At 32.3% G+C, this 22,357-nt stretch overlaps 1 protein-coding gene across 7 annotated transcripts in view; it reads left to right on the forward strand.

The window, feature by feature from the left end:
• SNX24 (sorting nexin 24) overlaps positions 1-22,357 on the forward strand; it is a 270,365-nt gene that overhangs the window by 227,506 nt on the left and 20,502 nt on the right. For 4 of the 7 annotated variants that reach the window (XM_031939067.1, XM_031939091.1, XM_012542611.3 and 1 more), the window contains 5 exons: positions 1,179-1,273; positions 2,887-2,919; positions 3,434-3,498; positions 7,091-7,157; positions 14,405-14,730. In XM_031939067.1, coding sequence (XP_031794927.1) covers positions 1,179-1,273; positions 2,887-2,919; positions 3,434-3,498; positions 7,091-7,157; positions 14,405-14,486 — 342 coding nt within the window. In that variant the 3' untranslated portion in view covers positions 14,487-14,730. Of the gene's footprint in view, positions 1-1,178; positions 1,274-2,886; positions 2,920-3,433; positions 3,499-7,090; positions 13,368-14,404; positions 14,731-22,357 lie in introns of those variants that run through there. The other 3 variants (XR_004229680.1, XR_004229683.1, XM_003761256.4) reach the window with 2 other exon arrangements.

Raw genomic sequence — 22,357 nt, forward strand, 5'->3', positions numbered from 1 at the left:
AAGCCAATCCATCATGAAAAATAAATAATTCACCTTGTTAACATTCCCTAAATCTTGCATTAATAAAATCAAAGTGGCCCTCTGAACACGTGAGAGATGTCTTTTTACATACCACAGTGATGGATGACACATCTTGAGATCCTGAAAATGAAGTAGTTCAGGTCATTTAAAGTGTCCCATACTTGTTATTGATTTAATTTATTTTAAAAGGTGAGGATAGTGATAAGAATGTTATTCCCCCACTACCCTCAAAAATAAAATTATTCTGTAAGGTAATTAATGAATACAGATTTTTTGAGTGATGGATGATTTTTTATTCTACCACATTATATTAGCTTATTCAAGTAAGCATTTTCTGATGTACTTAAATGGATATCAAAAAAGAAAAATGGTAAACCTTAATTGCAACTTGTCACAAATAATACAATTCTTTGAATTGATGTACATAGCAGGTGGCAATAGTTTTAAGGGTGTTCAATAAAGTTTGGCTGTTCAAGATGTAAATTCTAGTGACACTATAAAATCTATGCAGTTTGATTCAGTTTGTATATTTTCTCTGTGTTCTTTAAAAGTTATGTAAACACCATATTGTATTGCATATTTCCGTTGACTTCTACCATAATTTTAGAAGTGTGTCTATTGTAAATGTCTGTGCTACAGTATATATTAGTCACACTTAAACAGCCATTTATTAACAATTTATTTTATTCAATGCACTGTTCTAGGTATTTTTTCAAGAAGCCTTTGTGTACGTAATCTAATTGCCTAGGACATAGTAGACTTTTAGTCATTATTTGGCAAAAAGATTGTGTGGAGAAATATACACCACACACATACACTAAATTTTTCTATGTTGTACTTCTAGTTTGTAATTCGGAGGGGGTTTCTGAAATATCTCTGATATTTATGAAAAAAGGAATATCTTTGAATCATTGGGATTCCAAATGGTTGAAGGGTGCAGGAGCAGTTTAAGTTGAATTTGCAAGTAAGTAATGCTTATGAATCTGAAAATGGTGAAAAGATAAAAACTTTTGTGAAAAATATATAGTCTTTTAAAAATATTTCCTATAACTCATTTTTGAAATGGTCTACAGTTTCTTTCTTTCTTTTTTCTTTTTAAATGACCTGTGATTTCTAATCCTTCAGTCCCTAATTCTAAGTATATTCTGCTTGTACAGGCTGTTATTTTGGAAAATGAGGAGCTTCCGAAATTATTTCTTGATTTTTTAAACATACGGCATTTACCCTCTCTACCAAAGACAGAAAGTTGTGGGTAAGATTTGTCTTAAATATGCTAAATGTGTTTTTTGAAGTGTATTTCCAATCGTGGGATCTGGCAAAACAGTATAATTTAGAAAATAATTTGAAAGTATAGAACTTTCCAAATTAGACATTCAGGTTCCTTTTAGAATGTAATATAGGGATATATGTAGTTAATTTTTGATTGCCCCAGAAATTCATTTTAGAATTTTCCTTTTGCCTCTAGGAGAGCATTAATGATAAGCTGCCTAGCCATAAAAAGGAAAAGGGTTTCTTTTTTCCCTTTTGTTATTATCCTATCTTCTTTTACCCTTAGTTTTTTTTTTTTTTCTGTTTTCAGTTTTATATCCACTTGTATGTAAGTAATATATTGACCCTTACTTAAAATGGGCCAACTTCCAACTGCAAAGTGGTGATAGTAAGGACATCTGACTTTGTACAGTTTTTGTAAGTAGAGCAAAAAATCATGCATATCACAATAAGGATCAACTCTCTTAGATCAAGTCCCAAGTTTCCTCATGTACAAAATGATAGGGGTAGACTAAGTGACCTTTAATGTCTCAGCACTAAATCATGAAATTTGTGAAATATCTTTCACCTATATTCATTTGGAGTTAGATAGTAGCTTAATACCCATTCAGTATGTAGAGGAAAAAATAGTTTTGTTGCCCCCTACATGTAATTAAGGGAATTCCTCAAAAGCGCCTTATGAAAAACAGCCATTAAGTCATGCTTATATTTGGGGAAGAATTTGACCTGTTTCAAGGTAATTCATTCTTCTACAAAAAAGCAAAATTTTAACATAATAAGAAGTTAGATGGACTATTAAACTAATGTCTTCATTTGTAAGGGCAGCTAGATGGTTCAGTGGATAGCACTCAGCTTAGACTAGAGAAGCCCTGCGTTTACATCTGACCTCAAACACTAATTAACTGAGTGATTTTGGGCAATCCACTTAATGTCTATTTGCCTTAAACCATGGGAGAAAATGGCAAACCACTCCCGTATCTTTGTCAAGAAAACCCATGGATAGTATGCTTCATGGGGCTACAAAGAGTCACACTAAACAACAAAATTTACTTTGTGTAGTTATTAAGGCCTCTTAACTGCCTCTTTTCCTCTATGAAAAGTTTAAAGGGAGAAAGATTGAGATCCTAAATCTTGCATACCAGGTGACTGGGTGGTTGACGTCATGAATAGTTTCAGTGAGATATGGTTTGAAACAACCCAGATACCAAATAGTTTTGTGACTATGGGCATTCACTTAATCTTTCTGGTCCCCAGTGCCCTCATCTCTTAAATGAGAGGGTTAAATGATAACTTTAAAGATTCTTTTGGAGTCTAAATCTATGATCCTATAACTTTAACTATCTTGATATAACCATTTTAAAACAAGGGACTTTCCTGCCCATGTAGTTATACTCCCCAACAGTGACCCAGTTACACTTGTCAACTATCATTAGGCCTAAACCATCATTTATGAAAAAAACCAATAGTCAAAGTCTCTGTAAATTCAATTTTTTATTCTATTTAAGGGGCCTTTTACTTTAATACTCTACAAATGCATTCTATTATTCTTTAATTTATAGACAATGATCCATTCTCTCCATACTTTTATTTTTATAGCTCGTTTGAGGAAACAGAATCTGAAGAGTCTAGGTGAGAGCTAATCAAGTATTGTATAAATTTATAGGACTGTTATTTACTTAAGTATTTTAAATATTAATGACTTCAGGATCTTGATGCTTGGTGATTTTAGCATACTATTGGTCAATGTAATAAAGACACTGAAATAATTATTTATATATGTAAGAGTGTAGATTCTTGCATCATTACATGCAACTGACAGAAATACTGGGTTTGCCAATTAATTATGTGGTGACAGAGACGATTCTGTGACGTTTTGTTTTGCCTTTAAGCTTTTTAATACTTATTTATAATAAGAATTGCATGTTTCTTTCAAACTACACAGGCAATATAATGTTCATTTGACTTTTCTAAAATTAAGCTTGTTATGTAGTGATAGATATGTCTGTGTTTTATATAATGTGTATATATAAAAAATACCCTTCTTGACATCATTGTATAGCAGTTTGATCACCTCAAAGCTAGTTTGTAGTATTTTCTGTTTACTCTCCCTTGATTCTGACATTCCTGTTCTTGACCTTTCCAGCAAACTGTCCCACCAGCCAGTGCTGCTGTTCCTAAGGGATCCATATGTCTTGCCTACAGCCAACGGTAATCAAACCTGTCATGTGTTAACAGCTCTTTACTGATCTGACCATGCACCACATAAACCATGGTTTTAATACAGGCCTTACAGAATGACATTGGTCCAGGGCCTAATAATCTGCCAGTAAAGTAGTGCTTTTTTTATATAACGGACATTTAGAATACAAATTGGGGCTGGTCTTTCATGAGAAATAGTCATTTTCTCCCCTTTTACGACAATATTGTGAAAAACATCAATTAATTGAAAATATTTATATTATTGTTATTATTTTGATGGTGGTTGACTGTGGTTAATTTTATTTTCAGGTTTGAAATACAAAGATATAGGTTTTTTTTTTTTTTTTTAATGTACTGCTCCTAAAGCTTAATTTCTATATTGCAAATGTGCCTGATTTATATTTAAATAATATTGTCTTATATTTGTAGCCTTTACAATTATTTTTTAAAATTCCTTTTTGAATAAAATTCATTAGATTAATCACAAACCACCACCAATTTCAAGAGGATTAGTTTGAAGAAATAATTGTCACCATTTTTTCCTCTGTGTCACTGTCTACTTAACATGCTTTAATAATAATACAGCACTGTACAGTTTATCAAGCTCTCTCATATTCATTATCTTGTTTGATCTTTATAAGAACCCTCTAAGTATTACACAATATTATTCCCATTTTATTGATGAGGAATTAAAAAGTGCTGAGAGATTGTTTGGCTTGGTCCCAGTTACACAAGTTGTAACTAGAATTCAAGTCTCCAGAATATTAATCCCTTGTGTCCTTTGCATAGTTAGGTGGCACTATGATAGAGAATTGAACTTGGAGTTAAGAAGACCTAATTTGGATGCAGCCTCAGATGCTTATTAGCTATGTACCCTGAGAAAGTCAGTTAATCCCTCAGCCATCATTTTCTTCTTAAATTGGGGTAATAATAGCACTGACTTCATAGGGTTGTTAGGAGGATCATAAGAGATTCTTATAACATTGGAGATTAAAAAGATAACTATATAATAAAGTAATCTCCCCTCTTGAATGAGATTAGACTTATATTCAACTTAGAAGGAAGCATAAGACTCTAATAGGCAGAGAGGCATCAGAAAGACATTTTCAAAAGAGAGAACAAGTGGAACAAAGGCAAAAAAGGTAGGAATGAGTGTGGATTATTTATAAGCCTGTTAATAAGTGCTTGCCTTATTCACATTGAAGAATAGCGGAAAATGAGATAAAATCAGTAATATTGGTCTAGACGATGAAAGGCCTCAAAAAACCCAGAAAATTTAGTTATCACATATTTATTCACGTAGTTTTTTTCTTTCAACAATACCATCATTTAGATTCATGGTCTTGAAAATATACATTTACTGATGGGTATTCCAATATGTTAAACATCATTAAACTTACAGAAATATAAACAGAATAAAAGGGCCACTCAAATTTTTCAAACTTAAAACTTTTCTTTGTCATAATTTGATGTTCATTTGTACCTTAACAAAAATTATTTTTTACAATCTTGATAAAAAAAATAAATGAAGAAATAACTCTTGATCATACTAACACTTAAATACCAGTGGAATTACACCAGCAACAACAAAACTAGAATTTACATGGTACTTTCAGATTTGTAAGACATTTTACAAATATTTCATTTTATTTTCACAACAACCTTGGGAGGTTGTTGCCATTATTATCTTCATCTTACAGATGAAGAACCTGAGTCTGAAAGCTTAAAAGCTCAGAATCATATAGCTAGTACATACCTGAGGCAGATTTTGAACTCAGATCCATTTAACCCCAAATCCATTATTAATATCAAATATACTGTGCTATCTGCATTCTAACAACTATACATTTTTGTGTTATCAGGAGAATATCTTCTATATTAAAAAGCATTCAAGTCTATATCTCTCTCCTCTCCTTCCCACCTTCTTCACCTCCTCCCCCTCCTCTCTCCTGGATATTTTAAAACCTTTGAAGCTTCAATTTAGGCTGTGCATCTCTTATTTTAGAATAGAATCTCTTTTTTTTCAGTAAGGGCAGTAATGGTCCTGGATTACTTACCTATAAAAAGTGGTTTTTAGAACTCATTTGCAGCCAATAGGCTAGCTCTTAAATATTAAAGCACTTCTAAAAGTAATTTTTTACTAGCTATTAAAGGAAAAAGAATTTTAAAGATTGGATTCTTATAAAAAAATTATTGAACCTGTATAAATCCTTAACTACAGTATCTCTATATACAGATATTTGGTGATATACATATTCTGTTTACTTTATAATTGAATAAACCATTAGCTCAGAGTGTTACTGATTCAGTTATACATGTATGTCTGTCACACACACACACACACACACACACACACACACACACACAGTGGTGCAAATAGGCGTAGAACTAAAAGTTTCATTTTGATTTCATTGTTCTACTTCTCTGAATGAATGAATTTTGATATGAATTATGACACAATGGCTGATAAAAATCAGCAGAGCAGTTTCCAGTTAACTTTTTAAAACTGGAAATCAAGTCTCTGAAAGTTAGAATTATTTTTCTTAATGCCTTTATGCATATTGAATAGGTTGATCAGATTAGAATTGAAAAATCTGCAGTTCAGGATTGTAATTTGATCTAGTTATCCCATGTAAGTGGAACCAATGAAAGCAAAAAATAATTTTAAGTTTCCTATCATGAATTTCTTCTTCAGGTAGAATGAGGCCTAATGTCTTTACTGTGAAAGACATGTTTTCTGAGAGCAGCAGAGTACAAGAATGAGAAGTGAGAAAGATCTGGATCCAAATCTGACTTTTGTGACCATAGGCAGTTTGTGTCACTTTCCTAAGCACCAGATTCCTCATATATGAAATGAGGGTTATTATAACCCCCATATCACCTACATCACAATCCTATGGAGTACAATAAGCAAGAATGAATTTAAAATGAAAACTTGAGTGCTAATAGATTAGTCCTTAATTATACAATCCATTTTTATTCTATCTGCTCTCAGAAGCAGCATGTAGGAAAAGGTTCTAGCAGTGAGTTTCCTTTGCATCTGCTCTGGAAATGTAGTTGATTTTTTAAGTATGACAGGTTGACTTTTTTTAGGAAATTTGCCCTTTTAAGTTAGGAAGACAGGATAGCATCTTATTGCTCTAAAGAAGCCTATTTGATAGCACCAGCATCCTCAAAATGACTTGGACTAAATGCTGCTGTAAACCACAATGGAAAACCTGCAGTGAAGTATTCCCAGTAGAAATCTTGGAATTCTTTCAAGTATATTGAGATTTTGTTAGAAATTGAATTGCCAGTGTAATCCATCTTCCTTGTGAGAAAAGATTCAGATAAAGAGCTGGAGCCCAGCAGCATTAAGTATTAGAACATCCCTTAAATCAATAAGCTACAAATCTGGTGGCGCATTCATGTAGTGCCTAGTGCTGAACTAAAGTGGCTTTAGTGCTGAAACAGCATTACTAATAGCTCATCCTGAACGTGGATAAACAGGAGACGGATGCCATTTCTTAAATTATAGTGAGTCTTATCTTGTTTAGTTCTTTCCAAAAAATATTGTATTGATGCACATAAGAAATAAGATTTTTTTTCTTTTGTTTTTCAGATCATTTTCCAAATGTAGTTATTGAAGGAGTTCTCCATGGGATATTTTACCCTCATCTACAGCCCAGGTAGAAATCCTGTGTGGCTAAAGAAGCTGGAGCAAGTTTCAAAGTCTTAGTCAAGGAAATCGATATCTCCCAGATTACCTAAACTCCATGACATAATAGCTATAGTTATTGCTAAAATTCATAGTCCCAGCTATATTCAGGGAAGTGTATGTTTCCTTTAAAATTGTGCTTTTTAAAAATAGAAACTGAACCTGGGGTTTGGTCATGCAAAGGCAAAATTTTTAAAAGTAGCATATGGTAACCTGCCTAGAAGCACATAAAAAGGAGGTGTACAGAGAAGGTTCTTATGAACATTGCCTCCTTAAAAGTTCTTGTACAATATGAATGAATTCTTGTCTGCATCAGCAACACTTTAAATTAAATGAGGGCCATATACTAGACTGAAACAAACTGAGACTCACAGAATAACTTGGCCAACTTTGTTTAGTTTGTGTTTTTCAATACACTAATCTTGTTACCTTGGGATTTTCCCTACTGGTTAAAGGTGTATATTGAAGAGCCGGCACCAAGAAAGGTTATCACACAAACGTTGCAACAAATAAATGTGCGAAATTGGTTAAACTGGAAATTAAGAGTAATTAGCATATCTGTATTGTCCCCCTCCCCCAACATAGCAAATTCATTTTTGATTGGTGAAAAGTAAAGGTACTTATTCTTGCCATCTGTACTTGGACACTTTACTTGAAAACTAAATAGCAATTCCATTTTAAGATAGTTGGTTTTAGTAAGCTCCTAGGTGGAAGTGTATGTAGAAACAAATTTAGAATTCACTAATGAACTCCACTACTGCTAATAATAGTCTAATTGCATTAACTCAAGGCCTTCTTGCATTTTTAAGATAAATTATACAAAGGGCATTTTACTCTACGTCATGGTAAAGATAAGTAGTATTGCCAAGTAATAAAATAGCATCCAGTTCAAATTACAGGGCTTTTCCAATGTTGGAGATACACTAAAATAGTTTGTATATTACTGAATTACTGGGCTGTAAAATAAACTTAAGATACAAGAAAATATTTGAGTTGATCTTTTCTGCTTGAAATATGAATAGTATTTTATAAATTATTTCCATTTGTACAAAATAAGAGTCAAGTTTCTTTATTGTGTACTAGAATACAGAATAAATGCTCAAACAAGTGATTGATAATGCAGTGACAGATTTACAAAGTCCCAAGAAGTTGTGGTAGCACAGGAGCCAAGCAATCTTTTTTTAGAAATTAAACTTAAATTTGTATTTATAGATTTTATTTATAACTATAATTGCATTTAGTTTAAATTAATTATAAACTCTAGATTTAAATTAAAATTACAAAAATGTCTGTAAAATGTCCCAGACTTTAAAAGTCTCCTTCTTCTGAGTTTCATTTGGGGAATATAATAAAGTATATCATGCAAAAGAATAGATTTTGGAATAATGAGAGAGATAATAAAAACTGATAGGGAAAAGGAGGAGAGAAAGAAAAAAGATGAAACAGATCTAATAGGAGAGGAAAGTGATTCAACACTAGCGCTGAGAAGCTATATTTCATATACTCCTTGCTTTCATACTGTGCCTACCACTTAGCAACATCCTCTTTTAGCAGCATTCTATAGGCTTATCTGGTTTTTGAATTCTCACCTATTTCTTCTTTTGTCAAGGTGAACTATGGTACATTCACATAACAAAATGACTTAGGTTACTCCTTCTTTATCCAGTGTTCTCTACCAAGCTTCTTCCCCTCAGGTTTTTACATCTCCTCATACATGAGTATATCTTCTGAATAGATAATGCTATTACTTCATCTTTCATTCCTTTATCCATCTTCTTTTCTTTTGAATGAAGTATAACCATTCAGAGCCATATTATACTCATTGTTAGTACTTGCTACCTGTGAACTCAAATTTACCTCATGTTAGAACCTCTGGTTCTTTTTGCATTGTCTAAACTACATATTTATATAGATATATTTGATATCTCTGGTAGATTACAATCTGAATCATCTCCTATCTCAACTCCACTACCTTCAAACATGTCCAAGTCTCCCTCATCCTTAAAAATCTTTCACTAAACTCTCAAACTGTCTTCTTCATTTCTTAGCCAGACTTGTTTATAAAACTCTCTACTTGTTGATAAAACTTGTCTCCACTTTCTCTCCTCTCACTCCTTCAGCACTTTACAATTTGACTTCTAGCCTCATCACATGATTGAAACTGCTTACTCTAAAGTTACCAATAACCTCTTAATTGCAAGAATTTTTTTCTTAGTCCTCATCCTTCTTAATCGGTCTACTCTATTTGATACTGTCGACTACCCTTTCTTCTTGGATACTCTCCCTTCTCTGGACTTTCATCATACTGCTCTGACCTGATTCTCTTCTAACCTCTTACCTGTCTGATCGCAGCAACTCAGCCTTTGTTGACTCATCCATATCATGCCTCCTAACAATGAGTATTCCTCACGTTTCTGTCCCAAGCCCTGTTACCTTCTATTCTCTACATTCTCATTCTGTAACTTAATCAGCTCCTATTTGGTTAATTAACATCTTTCTTTAGATGACTCAGATCAATATATTACTTTGCAATGCCTCCCCTAATATTTAGTTCCACATAACCAATTATTTCTTGAATATTTCAAAGTAGATGTCCCAGAAACATCTTAAATCTCATATGTCCAAAATAGTATTTATCTTTTCCCTCAAAAATCCTTACTTCTTTAACATTTCCATATGTCTTTCAAAAGCACTTTTTCAGCCTCTCAGCATTATCCTCTACTTCTCACTCTCCTCACCCACAAATCTAATCACTTGTTAAACCTTGTAGTTTATAGTGCCACTTTTCTCCCATCCAACTCCCCTTGACTCACACAGATACAACCTTAATTTAGATTTTCATCACCTCTTATCTAGATTATTGGAGTGACTTCCTGATTGATCTTCAAGCTACTTCCCACTCCATTCTGCATACTGCTGCCTATGTAATTTTTCCTTAAACACAGATATGACTATGTTATTTCTTAATGTAGTTAACTTGTAAGATAGAATGTAAACTTCTCTGTTTAGCTTTACAATTTGGCCCCAGATTCATGGAGACATTGTGATACAGGTAATTCCCCACACACCATGCTCAATCACCTATCTCTGTGCTTTTGCACTGACATCAAATGTATCATTTATATATGCTTCATAGCATCCTACTTTTCCTTCAAGACATATTCTACATGAAATTTTTCTGGTTCTCCCTCAATGGCCAGTGTTCTCCATTCCAAAATAGCTTATATTTCTTCATATATACTCATCTATATACTTGACTCTTCAATTGGGATGAAAGCTCCTTGCTAGTAGATGTTTTTTCTTTGTATTTGTATCCCTGTCACCTTGCTCGGTACCTAGTAAGCAGTAAGTGCTTGATTAATGTTTGTTTATTAATTGGTTTACTACAGGCTCCTTTCTTGGATTTTGTTTCTCATGAATTTCTGGATGTCTCAATCATTTTTTTCTTCCTATTATAGCTAATCATTATCATATCTTGCTTGTTTTCTCCTTCCCTCTTCTTTTTTTTACTTTAAAACCTTTTTGAGTATATTTGTAAGATACCAAGCTAACAAATACTTAACTAGCCTTTCTTAACTTTTCTTTCCCTGACCAGGAGTCTGTCATTGTAATAGTTTAAGCTATGATCCAGAAATCCAAATTATTTTCTTAGCCAGCTATTCATTACTAGATCAATTTTCCTCTTACACATTTCCTGCCTTCAGTTAATCATCAGGAGGAAAACTCAACATCAGTTTTCATTTTCTTGCAGGAGCCTTCATAATTTTTGGTCACACTTTACAATTTCCTTTTGGTCACTTCATTTCTGCCTTTAAAAGTCACCAGAAATTGGTAGAAGTCATTTGCCTTAATGAATCTTGGGAGGTTCTCACATCTTTTATACATGCCAATTATATACATATAATTGGAGGAATAATCATTATCATGTTTGAGTTGCATCAATATAATAAAAATTGATACCACCTAAATTACAGATTTAGAACTATGTCATAGTTCCAAAGATATAATTTGTTGAGCTTGACAAAATAATAAGGAAATTCTCTTAGAAGAACATAAAGTCCAGAACTTTAAAGGAAACAACAGAGGAAGAAAAGTTGCATGGAGGAATAGCACTTGTAAATATTTATCAAATTATAAAGCAATTACCATCAAAACTTTTTGGTCCTGGTTATAAATAGAAAACTGGACCAGAAATAAACTATACAAGCAAAAATCTGAAGTAATTGAACCCAAAAAACTCAGAGTTTAATAAACATAGGATATAAGCTATTTGGGCAAGGAATATATTGATAATAAGTTCTTGACAAATTGGAAAGCAGTTTGAAAAAAAAATGGGTTTAGACCTACCATATGAAGCAATAAGTTCAAAATGAATTTACATATAGAAGTTTTCATCATAAAAACAATTAAAAATAAATTATGAAAGTATTTTTTACAACTGGTTAGAAGGCAGATAGTTAACTAAACAAAGAATAGAAATTAGAAGAAATTGAAATCAACCAATAAAAGGATAGATGTAGAGTAAATACATACACACATATGTATGTTTATGCTAAAAATAAACAAAAGTACATAATTGCGGGGACCAGAAAGACTAGTAGCTCAGTTTGATTGGTTGTTTTGTTAATTGTCTAGACTTAGGAAAGTGATAAAGAAAATATTATGTAAATTAAAATTAATATCTAGAGAGCTGATACCTTATCATACCAATGGAAACATGACACTGCACCACTGGTTTGGCTATGAAAGACAGGCAGGTTGTATGGCACTAGATTAAGAGTATGATAGGATGTAGTAGCACTGTTTGTGCGTTTTCTTTTTTTATGCTGGGTCTATATTCCAACATAATGCCCCAAATTTACCAAAATATCCATAGCTACATTTTTTTTTAAGTGTAAGAAAGAACAGAAAACAATATAAAAGTCCATCACTTGAAGGCAAGGTTAAAAAAAATAGTTTTATGTGACTAAAATAGAACCTAACTACATCATAAAAAATGACAAATATTAAGAAGTCGGAGTAGTATGGGAAGACATGGTGATGCAAAGTAAAATTAGCAGAACCTGGAAAATTATATGCAATATCTATGACAGTATCAAGAAAAGGGGCAATAAAACAAAACTGAACAATATATAATTGTAATAACCAAGATTAGACCTGGAGAAGGGTTAAGAAAATATGCCTTCCTCCTTTTAGTGTAAACACAGGAATCAAAGTTTGAATCTATGCAATAGAATACACTATTTAACATAATCAATGTTGGTTTTGCTGAACTCATTTTTTCCCTGTTGGTTTTTGTTTTTGTTTTTGTTTTTGGTGGGAGAGAGGTAAGGATATATTAGGAAATGAATATAACATAAAAACCAGAGGCATTAAAAAAAAAAAAAAGATTTCCTTCTTCATTATCTTGTTTTGTGGACTTTAGGAATAACTATTTGTTAGAGGGAATGGCTAACTGGGTGTAAGGAAGTTAATGGGAAAAATTATGGTGCTCTTAAAAATTAAAAAAACAATAAAGATTAGAGGACATTTTTTAAAAAAGAGAAGGAAGAAGAAAATGGAATTTGCAATGATTCTCTTTTACCTGTTCAAATTTATTCAATCTGGTATGAAAAACACTGCCATTAACCTTCAAAACTCATTTAGAGACTCGCCTCCAAAAACCAATTCTTCTTTAACTCCCATCTTTATTTTATCATTGCTTTACTTACACAGTGGCTTTTAGAATTTCATTTCTATTTTTATTTTATATAGGCACAATAATTGTTATCTCAAATGAGTTATAAGTAATTTGATAACAAGAATTGTGTTTTGTTTTTAATGTCTTCTATACCTAGTAATTTGTATAGTTGCTTCAATAAATGTTTGTTGATAAAGTGCCAGTGTTTAACAACTTTTACAAGTATCAGATTTTCCCTGAGTTAAATAGGAATATATCTTAATAGTAAACTTGAAGATCTTATTCTGGGGTCCATACGAAAGAAGTTACAGCATTTATGATATTGAATCAATTTTTGGTTCTTTCGGCTCTAGGTAGCATTAATCTAAATTTCCTTTTGATTATAAATAGCACTGTAATGAAGCATTGTAGATTGTGTCTTTGAGAAAGGACATAAAAAGGACAAATTAGAAGGGTAGAAATAAAAGCATCCCACTTTCCAAAACCAGTTTAGGTAGAGTTTTAAATCCTATGGTTACACCTATAATAAACTTGAAATAGAATATGGTCTCCCACCTACTTGATATCATAGAATGGAATAGCACTGATGAGGTTTTAACCTTCAAACATTATACATCTATGCCTTTTGATCCTTTTTAAGGTTTGAAACTTTTTGATTGTGTCTAGAAGAGAACAGAAAGATTGGTTGAACAAATAAGCTAGCCTTGGTCCTCAGAGTTTAAAATTGCTGGATGAATTTTAGCAGTTCAAGTTCAGGTTTTTATTTGAGATTTAGAAAAGTTCAGTTTTAGGAGCATTTAGTGGAGGAATCTCCTTGGTGAGATTTTCTTCTTTCCCGCCATCAACCAAGTTTTCAGAAGTTTAAATCCTCTAAAGCATGAGAATGTTCATATTAATATACCAAGAAAAGCAAAAAATTGTATATGAAACTAAACTTCTGACATACAAAACTTTGGGTTTTTCACTATGCAAAACTTTTTTAAAAAATAATAACTTAGATTCAACATGGAAGTTCTACCACTTACCTACTTGTCTGTGTCCTCTTCTGGACTTCCTTTTACTCACATTTGTTTATTCTTTTTATTTTTATTTAATTGTTGTCCAGCTCAGTATTAGGCATTTGGTACAGTGAATAACTCTGTCAAGTAGCCTTTTATTAAAATCATTTCCCAATATCCTCAGGTACACCAGTTCTCAAAGCACTTCAGGAATATATAAAAATAAATAAAAGCTAATATCAGGAAGTTCAAAATTCAGCTGGCAAGGATGTTCCCTTAGAGTTCCAGGAACTCTCTGCCACAATTCTTAAAATGACATCTTTATTCTTCTTATCCAAAGAATCCACAACTGGGTCCCAGGTCAATCTACCTGTTTGCAGATTTCATCCCAGATGTCCTAATTATGCATCACAATTTCCTTTCTTGAAACAGACCAGTTGGTGTTATGGGAATGTGTAGGGAGATAACTCACATCTCCAACATTCCACCAATATCCTGACACAATTGTTGATGTTTTTTTTTTTCTTCCCTTTGTTTTAGATTCATTATCTCTACTCATTTCATACCAACTCTCCCCTCTCCCCTCAAAAGAAAAAATACAAGCTCTCTTTTGAACAAATAAGTATTGCGAAGCAGAACATATCCATACATTTATATTTGAAAAATGTATGTCTGATTCTGCATTTCTGTTCCATTAACTCATCTCTGAATTGTGAAGCTGCTGTTGCACTGGATCCGAAGTCAGGAAGAATTGAATTCAAGTCTAGATTTAGACACTTATTGCCTGGGTGGCCCTGAACAAGTTATCTAATCTCTGCCTGCCTCAATTTTCTCATCTGTAAAAGGATAATAAATCTCCCAGGCTTGCTGTAAGGATAAAATGAGGCATTTGTAAGGTACTTTGCAAACCTTGTGCTAAGTGCTAAGAAATGTTTATTGTTGTTACTATTGTCATCATCATCATCATCATCATTATCATTATCATCATCATCATCATCATCATTTCTCTCCCTCTACCAAGAGATGGGAAGCATGATCCATTATCAGTCTTGGAACTGTAATTATTTGTTGTCTTGATTAGAATTATTAATCTTTCTCAATTTTTCTATATTGTGAAATAATCATTGTCCTAATTGTGTTCATTTCATTCTGTATGTATCAGCTTATTACAGGTCTTCCCAGGCATCTCTGAATCCATCCATTCCATTATTTTATGGTACAATAATATTTTGTTATGTGGGATGTGTTCAGCCATTCCCCAATTGATGAATACCCACTTTGTTTCCAATTCTTTGCTACAACAACAAAAAAATGTTGCTACAAATATTTTCATATACATCGAGTTTTTTTTCCCCTTTGATCTCTTTGAAGTGTACCAAATTATTTAGTGGCTTCAATTATTTAGTGACTTTCTGAGTCTAGTTCCAAATTCAGGATGGTTGAATTTCTTAACTGCCCCAGTGCATTAACATTCCTATCCTTTCACAGTCTCTCAAATAATTATCTTTTTCTTTTCTTTTCTTTTCTTTTTTTAAATATTTGCCTATCAGATGGGTGCAAATAGAAATGCAAAATTATTTGGATAAGCATTTTGCTGATAAGTGATCTGTCGCTTTTTTCCGATTGTTGATAACCCTCCTTTCTTTTGAAAACTGATCATATGCTTTGACCATTTACCTAATGATGAGTGACTTTATTATATATTTATATCACTTCTATTTCTTGATATCAGAAAAGCATGTAACAAAAGGTTTTTTTCCAACATTTTCCCCATTAATTCTAAATACATTGATGTTATTCCATTTACAGAAACTTTTTTAGTGTTATAGAATCAGATTTGGCCATTTTATCTCCTCTGATTAGTCGGTGATTTCTGTTAAAACCTGGAAATTCATTTGAAATTGAATAGCTCCATGAACCCCTATATAAAATATCATTTCAGATAATTTCACTAAATTTCTTAAAGACCTAGAAAACTTCTAAGGACTTAAGTCAATTTTAACTAGAATTTAATTACTCTGCTTTTTTCCCCCAAATATTCTTTAGGAAGATGATTTTTTCTTTAAAAAAACAAAAACAAAACAGATCACTCTTTTTCCAATGAATCATACACACTGGGATTAGAAGCTCAAAATAAAAAAAATTTTTTTTAATTTACCTAAGCCAGGGAACACTAGGTTTTCCAGTATTCACAAAATGAATTAACATATTACTGAGATTAAAGCAACAGAATCTGGGTCATTTACAATTCCATTCAATAAAAATTTGTTAAGTGCCTAAAATACATAAGACATTCTGCTAGTCATAGGATACAAAGGGGGAAAGGAAATTATAAGATTGAAGACAGGGACTGTTTAACTGAAATATGAAGCAGTAGTGGTTTTTATGAGTTTCTCACATGTATATTCTCTATAGACATTAACTTTTGTTAATAAAATAGGGTGGTTGGTGGCACTATAGGATATAAATAAAATAAAATTGAATTGGCTACATGGCTGTAGTTTAGGAGAGAGATTAGGGCTAAATGTATACATCTGGGAGTCATCTGCCTAGAGATGATATTTCAACGCATGGGAAATAGCAACAGGGATGGGATATGGAGAATGGTCTGACCAAGAAGACTTAATAGTCAGACATAGAGAAGAAACAAGAAAAAACAATCTTTAAAAAAAAAAAGCCAGAAAGAAGAAAGTAGCTGGGAGAAAAGGATGGATAACTAGGGGATAGATTGAGTAAAGCTTTGGTCTTAGGCTCAGAAAGATTTCAGCTTAAATTCTTCTTTAAATGTGTTAGCTATGTGACCATGAGTAAGTCACTTAATTTCTAACTGCCTCAGTGTCTGCAAATGTAAAATGGAGACTATAACACCTACCTCACATGTTAGTTGGAAGGATAAAAACAAGACAACAGGTGAAGTACTTTGCAAACCTTAAAGCACCATATAAGTGGTAGCTTATTTTTAAATGCTAATTATGAATAGTCTGCAAAGAAGTAAAGGATGAAAAACAGAAGAACGTTACATAAAACTAGGCCAAATAGAAAAAAATTTTTCACTAGATTTTTTATTTGATTTTTCTATGTGAATTTCCCAGTTGTCAATAATGAATATTTCAGTGCTGATGAGTTCTTGATAAAGATCATACACCATTCAAAGAAAATATTGCCATGATGGGAATCTTTTTCTACCTACTATTTCTAAGAGAAAGCTTTCCATTAAAACCAGAGCAGCTGATAAATTCTTGACTTGCTAACAGTTTCATCATCTAGAAAATACAAAAAGAAAAAAGCAAACTACTATTCTTATCTTGATTCTAGCCAATAAAGAGAAAATGAAGTGATAATCTTATGAATTTTAGGAAGGTGTGACCTCTGGTCACAGGAAGCCTATGTGGTAGGAGCAATATTATCTTCCAGAGTTTCACCCAACATGGGATCTAGGCTATATTTTCCAAAGACCTTTCCCCACTGGTAAAAAGGACGATTTTTGCCTTTTGTGTGTGTGTGTGTGTGTGTGTGTGTGTGTGTGTGTGTGTGTGTCCTCAGATTTAGCAGAATGCCTGGCAAATAGGGCTTAATAAATACTGCTTCCACTATCCAAATAAACTAGTTACCTCTCTATTTCCCATATAGGACATTCCATCTTCCATGTCTCTCTGTCTTGACTGTCCTCCAGGCCTACAGAGTATTTGCTTCTCACTTCCATCTCATAGTGTTTCTCTTCTTTCCACGTACAGTTTAAAACACCACCTTCTATTTTAACTTTTTCCTGATCCTCCCAACTATTTATACCTGCTTTCTCAAATTATGTCTATTTGACTATTTTGTATTTTATTCTCTATATGTTTACATATATGCTTGTCTTCCCAATTAGAAAGTAAGCTCCTTGTGAGCAGGGATTGTTTTACTCTTTGTATTGTATCCTGCATACATTGTCTGGCATGATTGGTTGATAATATTGCTATTGCCAAACCACACTATCTCAGAATTTGTTATAGTTAAGAGAATAATACTAAGCAGGCTTGTGTGGACCTAAGACATTGGTAGAATAGACTTCTAGGAATACAGAGAGAATAAGTAAGATTCTATGACCTGAGCTATGAATTGTAAATAAGCTAACTAGAGATACAAAGAACAAAGTTCTTCCAGTGAAATTACAAACTTTTGATGAGGAAAAAAATGTTTAATAACTAAAGAGACATATAGAACTGCACAAATGCACAAGGAGTTGACCATATCATTCTATTCAAAATGATTGTCGTTGATAGAATTGTGAAATGAGAGTGTGTAGAACTCAAAGGGCAATGGAATACGCTCAAACACCACAAAAATGCTACAATTATACCAGAAGGAACAATAATAAAATTAAAGAGAAATAACTATAAAACCTCCTACATCTAGTCTTAAGACTGCACAAAAAGGCTGCCAGAATTCTAATGAAACCAAACAGAGGAAAGATAACAGATTTAAAGCAAAACTCTAGTAGGTGTGTAGTAGGAGTCAAAGCCAGAGAAGCACACAGGCAAACCAGAAACAACTATATCCAAGGTGGAACAGGAAATCAGACTATATCAGATCCTAGGTAGCGCAGCTTTGCATCTGGGCAACCCTACCCAGGAAACAGCAACCAAGAGAGGACCTCAGAACTAAAACAACTACCTTAATGCCCACTAGGCTCAGAAGAAAGAACAGAAGAAATTCTGGGTTCAAAACTGTGTAAGGATGCAGAGAAAAAACTAAAACCCAAATTGAGATGCCAGGAAATTGAAAGTACAGGAACGTCTGCAGAAGGTAGGACCTAATATAATCCACACATCCAAAAGTCAGCTAACTCAAACACAAAGGACCAACCCAGAAGCTGTGGCTGTATATAAGAACAAACAGAAGATGCAAAGACAATGAAGAAAAACTGAACTAAGAGAAACTTAAAAGTCAAATCCAAAAAAAGAAGAATATGTGTACATATCTAAGTAGAGCTTAAAAGCATGCCCTGGTCAGAAATATTTTAAGAATACCTAGAAAAAATGAAAGTATCTACAAAAGACAGTGCTAAAATTAAAGATAGGTTGTAGGAAAGAATGGCAAAGACAAGAACTTTAGAACAGACAAAGCCAAACAGAATAAATATAGGCCAAACAGAAAGCATAGACTCCCTAAGACAATAAGACATAGAAAACAGATCAAAGAGATAATGTAAGACATAAGACTTCTGAAAATCATGGGCAAATAAATGGAGGCTGGATACCATAATCCAAAGAATCATGAATTAAAAACTTACCCAAATATATTAGAACCAACAAACAAAGTAAAAATAAAATCCACTAGACTCATCCTGAAAATGAAAACTCTCATTAACATCATAACTGAAATTAAGATCAAAAATCAAATTTAGCCAAAAAAACAAAAAGAGAGAGCAAATAACAAGGAGCCAAAGCTGACTTTAATCACACAAGAATTGGGAATTATAAATTGAGAGAGCACTGAGTACAACTTTCCAAAATGCAAAAAGATAATAGAACTTAAATGAAAAAAATTACTTCCATGCATTTGTAATGAAAAGGCAAGAACCAAATAGAAACTTTAAAATACATATGTTTTAGCAATCAGAAGAAACTTAGAAAGGTAAATATACATTTATTTATTCAGTTGGAAAGGACTCTATGATGATGAATTGTTTATATTCTAATATGATGATAAAAGAATTCTAATATTTTTAAAGGTCAAAGAAAAAGTTAAAAAGGACAGAGGACATAAAAGTGTTTGTTTTTTTTTTTCCATTTTGATGCCAAGAAAATTTACCACCTCCCTTAAGAGGAGTGCATGAAAATAAAAAATAGAGAAAGATAGAGGAAGGAATGGAAGCATCTCATGAACCTCATTTTCATTTGAACCAAGGAAAATACAGAGAGAGAAAGGGAGGGAAGGAGGAAAGGAGGGAAAAAGTGAAAGAGATGTAAAGGCATAGGTATATAAAAGTGCTTGGTGTAGAAGCACTTTGAACTCATCGAACTACTTCTAAGGAAAACAAACTAGCATCAGAGAGTGGAGCATGAAGAAAAGAAAGTAAAAATTTGTAATTAGAGGCAAAGATAGATAAGCAAAGAGGAGTAATAAAGTGGAAACATCACATAATGCTATGTATTATAAGTATTTAGCTAACTTTTATCATTTGCCACCTGTTTTGTAAAAGGGAAGAAGAGGACAGAAGGAAAAGGTGTCAGAACAGGATGGGGAGGAAAATATACAATTAATGATCATGAATTAGAAGGCATCCTCTAAAAATTGGGGAAATGTAGTGGGCAGAACAATGGAGAAGTATACTTGAAACAAGATGTTAATTCAGTGGAATTGCTGAGATGATGGTTCTCTAGATCACATATATACTTAGTATGGTGGTGTAATGGTTCTCTGCTTCACACATACATAGTATGCTATAATGATGTAATTGTAATAGGGTATATAAAGGCTAAGAAGAACTGGAAGAGAGACATTCTATTTTTGACCAACCTCCCAGTGGCTCTTCTGCCTCCTGCACTCATGCACTAAGATCAAGGCTGGTTCCGAGGTCCTCCAGAAAGCTAGCCCAAACTTTACATTTTAGCACATGACTTTCAGAAATTGATAGGAGATATCCATCCAATGGATGCATCCAGTGTTAGGCTTAACTACCTATCAGTTACAACCATTATATAACATTTTAAGGGGAGATACTGTTTTAAACTCATCACATCAGCTTACAGGAAAGGATAGTAGAATGCATCCAAAAACAGATTTTAACAATATGTTATTTGCAAGGAACCCACTAGAAACAGAATTCTAACAGTAAGTTTCTAAAACAAAATCTGTTAACTTTCAGATGAACTCAAAAAAAAAAAAAAAAAAGCAAAGATAACAACCATGATTTCAGACAAGTTCAACAGTAAAAATAGACAATAAAGAGATAGACAAAGAAACTACTATATGATTAAAAGCAACATAGGTAACAAGTCAATATCAATATTTAATATACGTGTACTAAACATTATAGTATCCGAAAACTTCTTTTAAGTTAAAAAAAAGGTAATAGGATTTTAGGGAGGAAATGATAAAACCTTAATAGTGGAGAATCTCATTGTACTCCCTTTTGAACACAGGAAAATTTAACCGACATAAATAAGATAAGCATTTGAAGAGAACTTTAGAAAAGTTGGAGATTATATCTCTGATAATTACTAAATGTGAATAGAAATTTACATATTTTTCAGCTGTGAATGGGACCTTTACAAAAATTGAACCTGGATTGAGACATAAAAACCCTACAAAAACAAATGAAAAGCAGAAATACTAAACAAATCCTTTACTGGCCATAATAAAGAAAAATATATTCACTCTTAAGGAAAGTTTAAAGATTGCATAATTTAACCCTAACGAATTAATGCATCAACAAAGAAATCATAGAAACAATAGAAAATTTTGTTTAAAAAAATGGCAACAGAGACAACATACCAAAACAGATAAAGCAATCCTTAAGAGGAATTGTGTGCATGTGTGTGTCTATTGCATATAGACATATACATAAATATCTAAACCATAGATATGTAATAGATCCCTTATCAAAATATTTTTTAAATTTATTGTTTTTATTTATGGAATAAAACAAACATTTCCATAACAATATAATATTGGTTTTAAGTGCATAAAAATAAATAGGATTGTAAAGGGAATAATTGTATTGAATTTTAAAAATCCATCTATGAACCCAGATTAAATGTCCATTGTCTAACTTTCATTAGCTGAAGAAAAAAGAACAATGAACTATGAATGCAATTAAATAAAAAAAAAAACTGGAAAAAGTCACACAAAACATTAAATGTTAAAGTAGAAATTCTAAAACGCAAATGAGAAAATGGCAAACTTGAGGAACATAAAACTAGTAACTTATTTTTTTTTAATAATAAAACAGATAAATAGCTAGTGGGGTGAAGAAAGACAAAGGAAAAATACATGTATCAAAAATGAAAAAGGGAGAATTTACAAATTAATATGAAATAAATAAAACTACCAGAAACTGCTTTGCACAATTATATGCAATAATACCAATAATTTAAATGAAATAAATTGCTACAAAATGTAAAATATGCATATTAATAAAACAAGAAATAGATTGTTTTAGTAATCCCATATTAGAAAAAGAAATTAAACCACAAATAAATCCTCAAGGAAAATATTACCAAGAACAGATGGATTTACAAATGCTTTCTAATAAATATTCTATTTTTTCATTATTACATAAACTTTTTTGCTAAAATATGAAAATAAAGGATTCTTCCAACCTATGCTATGATAGATGTGTTATTGATATCCAAACCAACTAGAGAAAAAGCAAATAATTTTTAAAATGAATTCTAATGAATATTAACACAATATTAAATAAAAATTAGAAGAAGCTAAGATATTATATATTGTGAATATTTTGAATTTATACCAGGAATTCAAATTGATTCAATAAAAAGTACT

The sequence above is a fragment of the Sarcophilus harrisii genome, chromosome 1 (assembly GCF_902635505.1).
Source record: "Sarcophilus harrisii chromosome 1, mSarHar1.11, whole genome shotgun sequence".
NCBI lineage: Eukaryota > Metazoa > Chordata > Mammalia > Dasyuromorphia > Dasyuridae > Sarcophilus > Sarcophilus harrisii.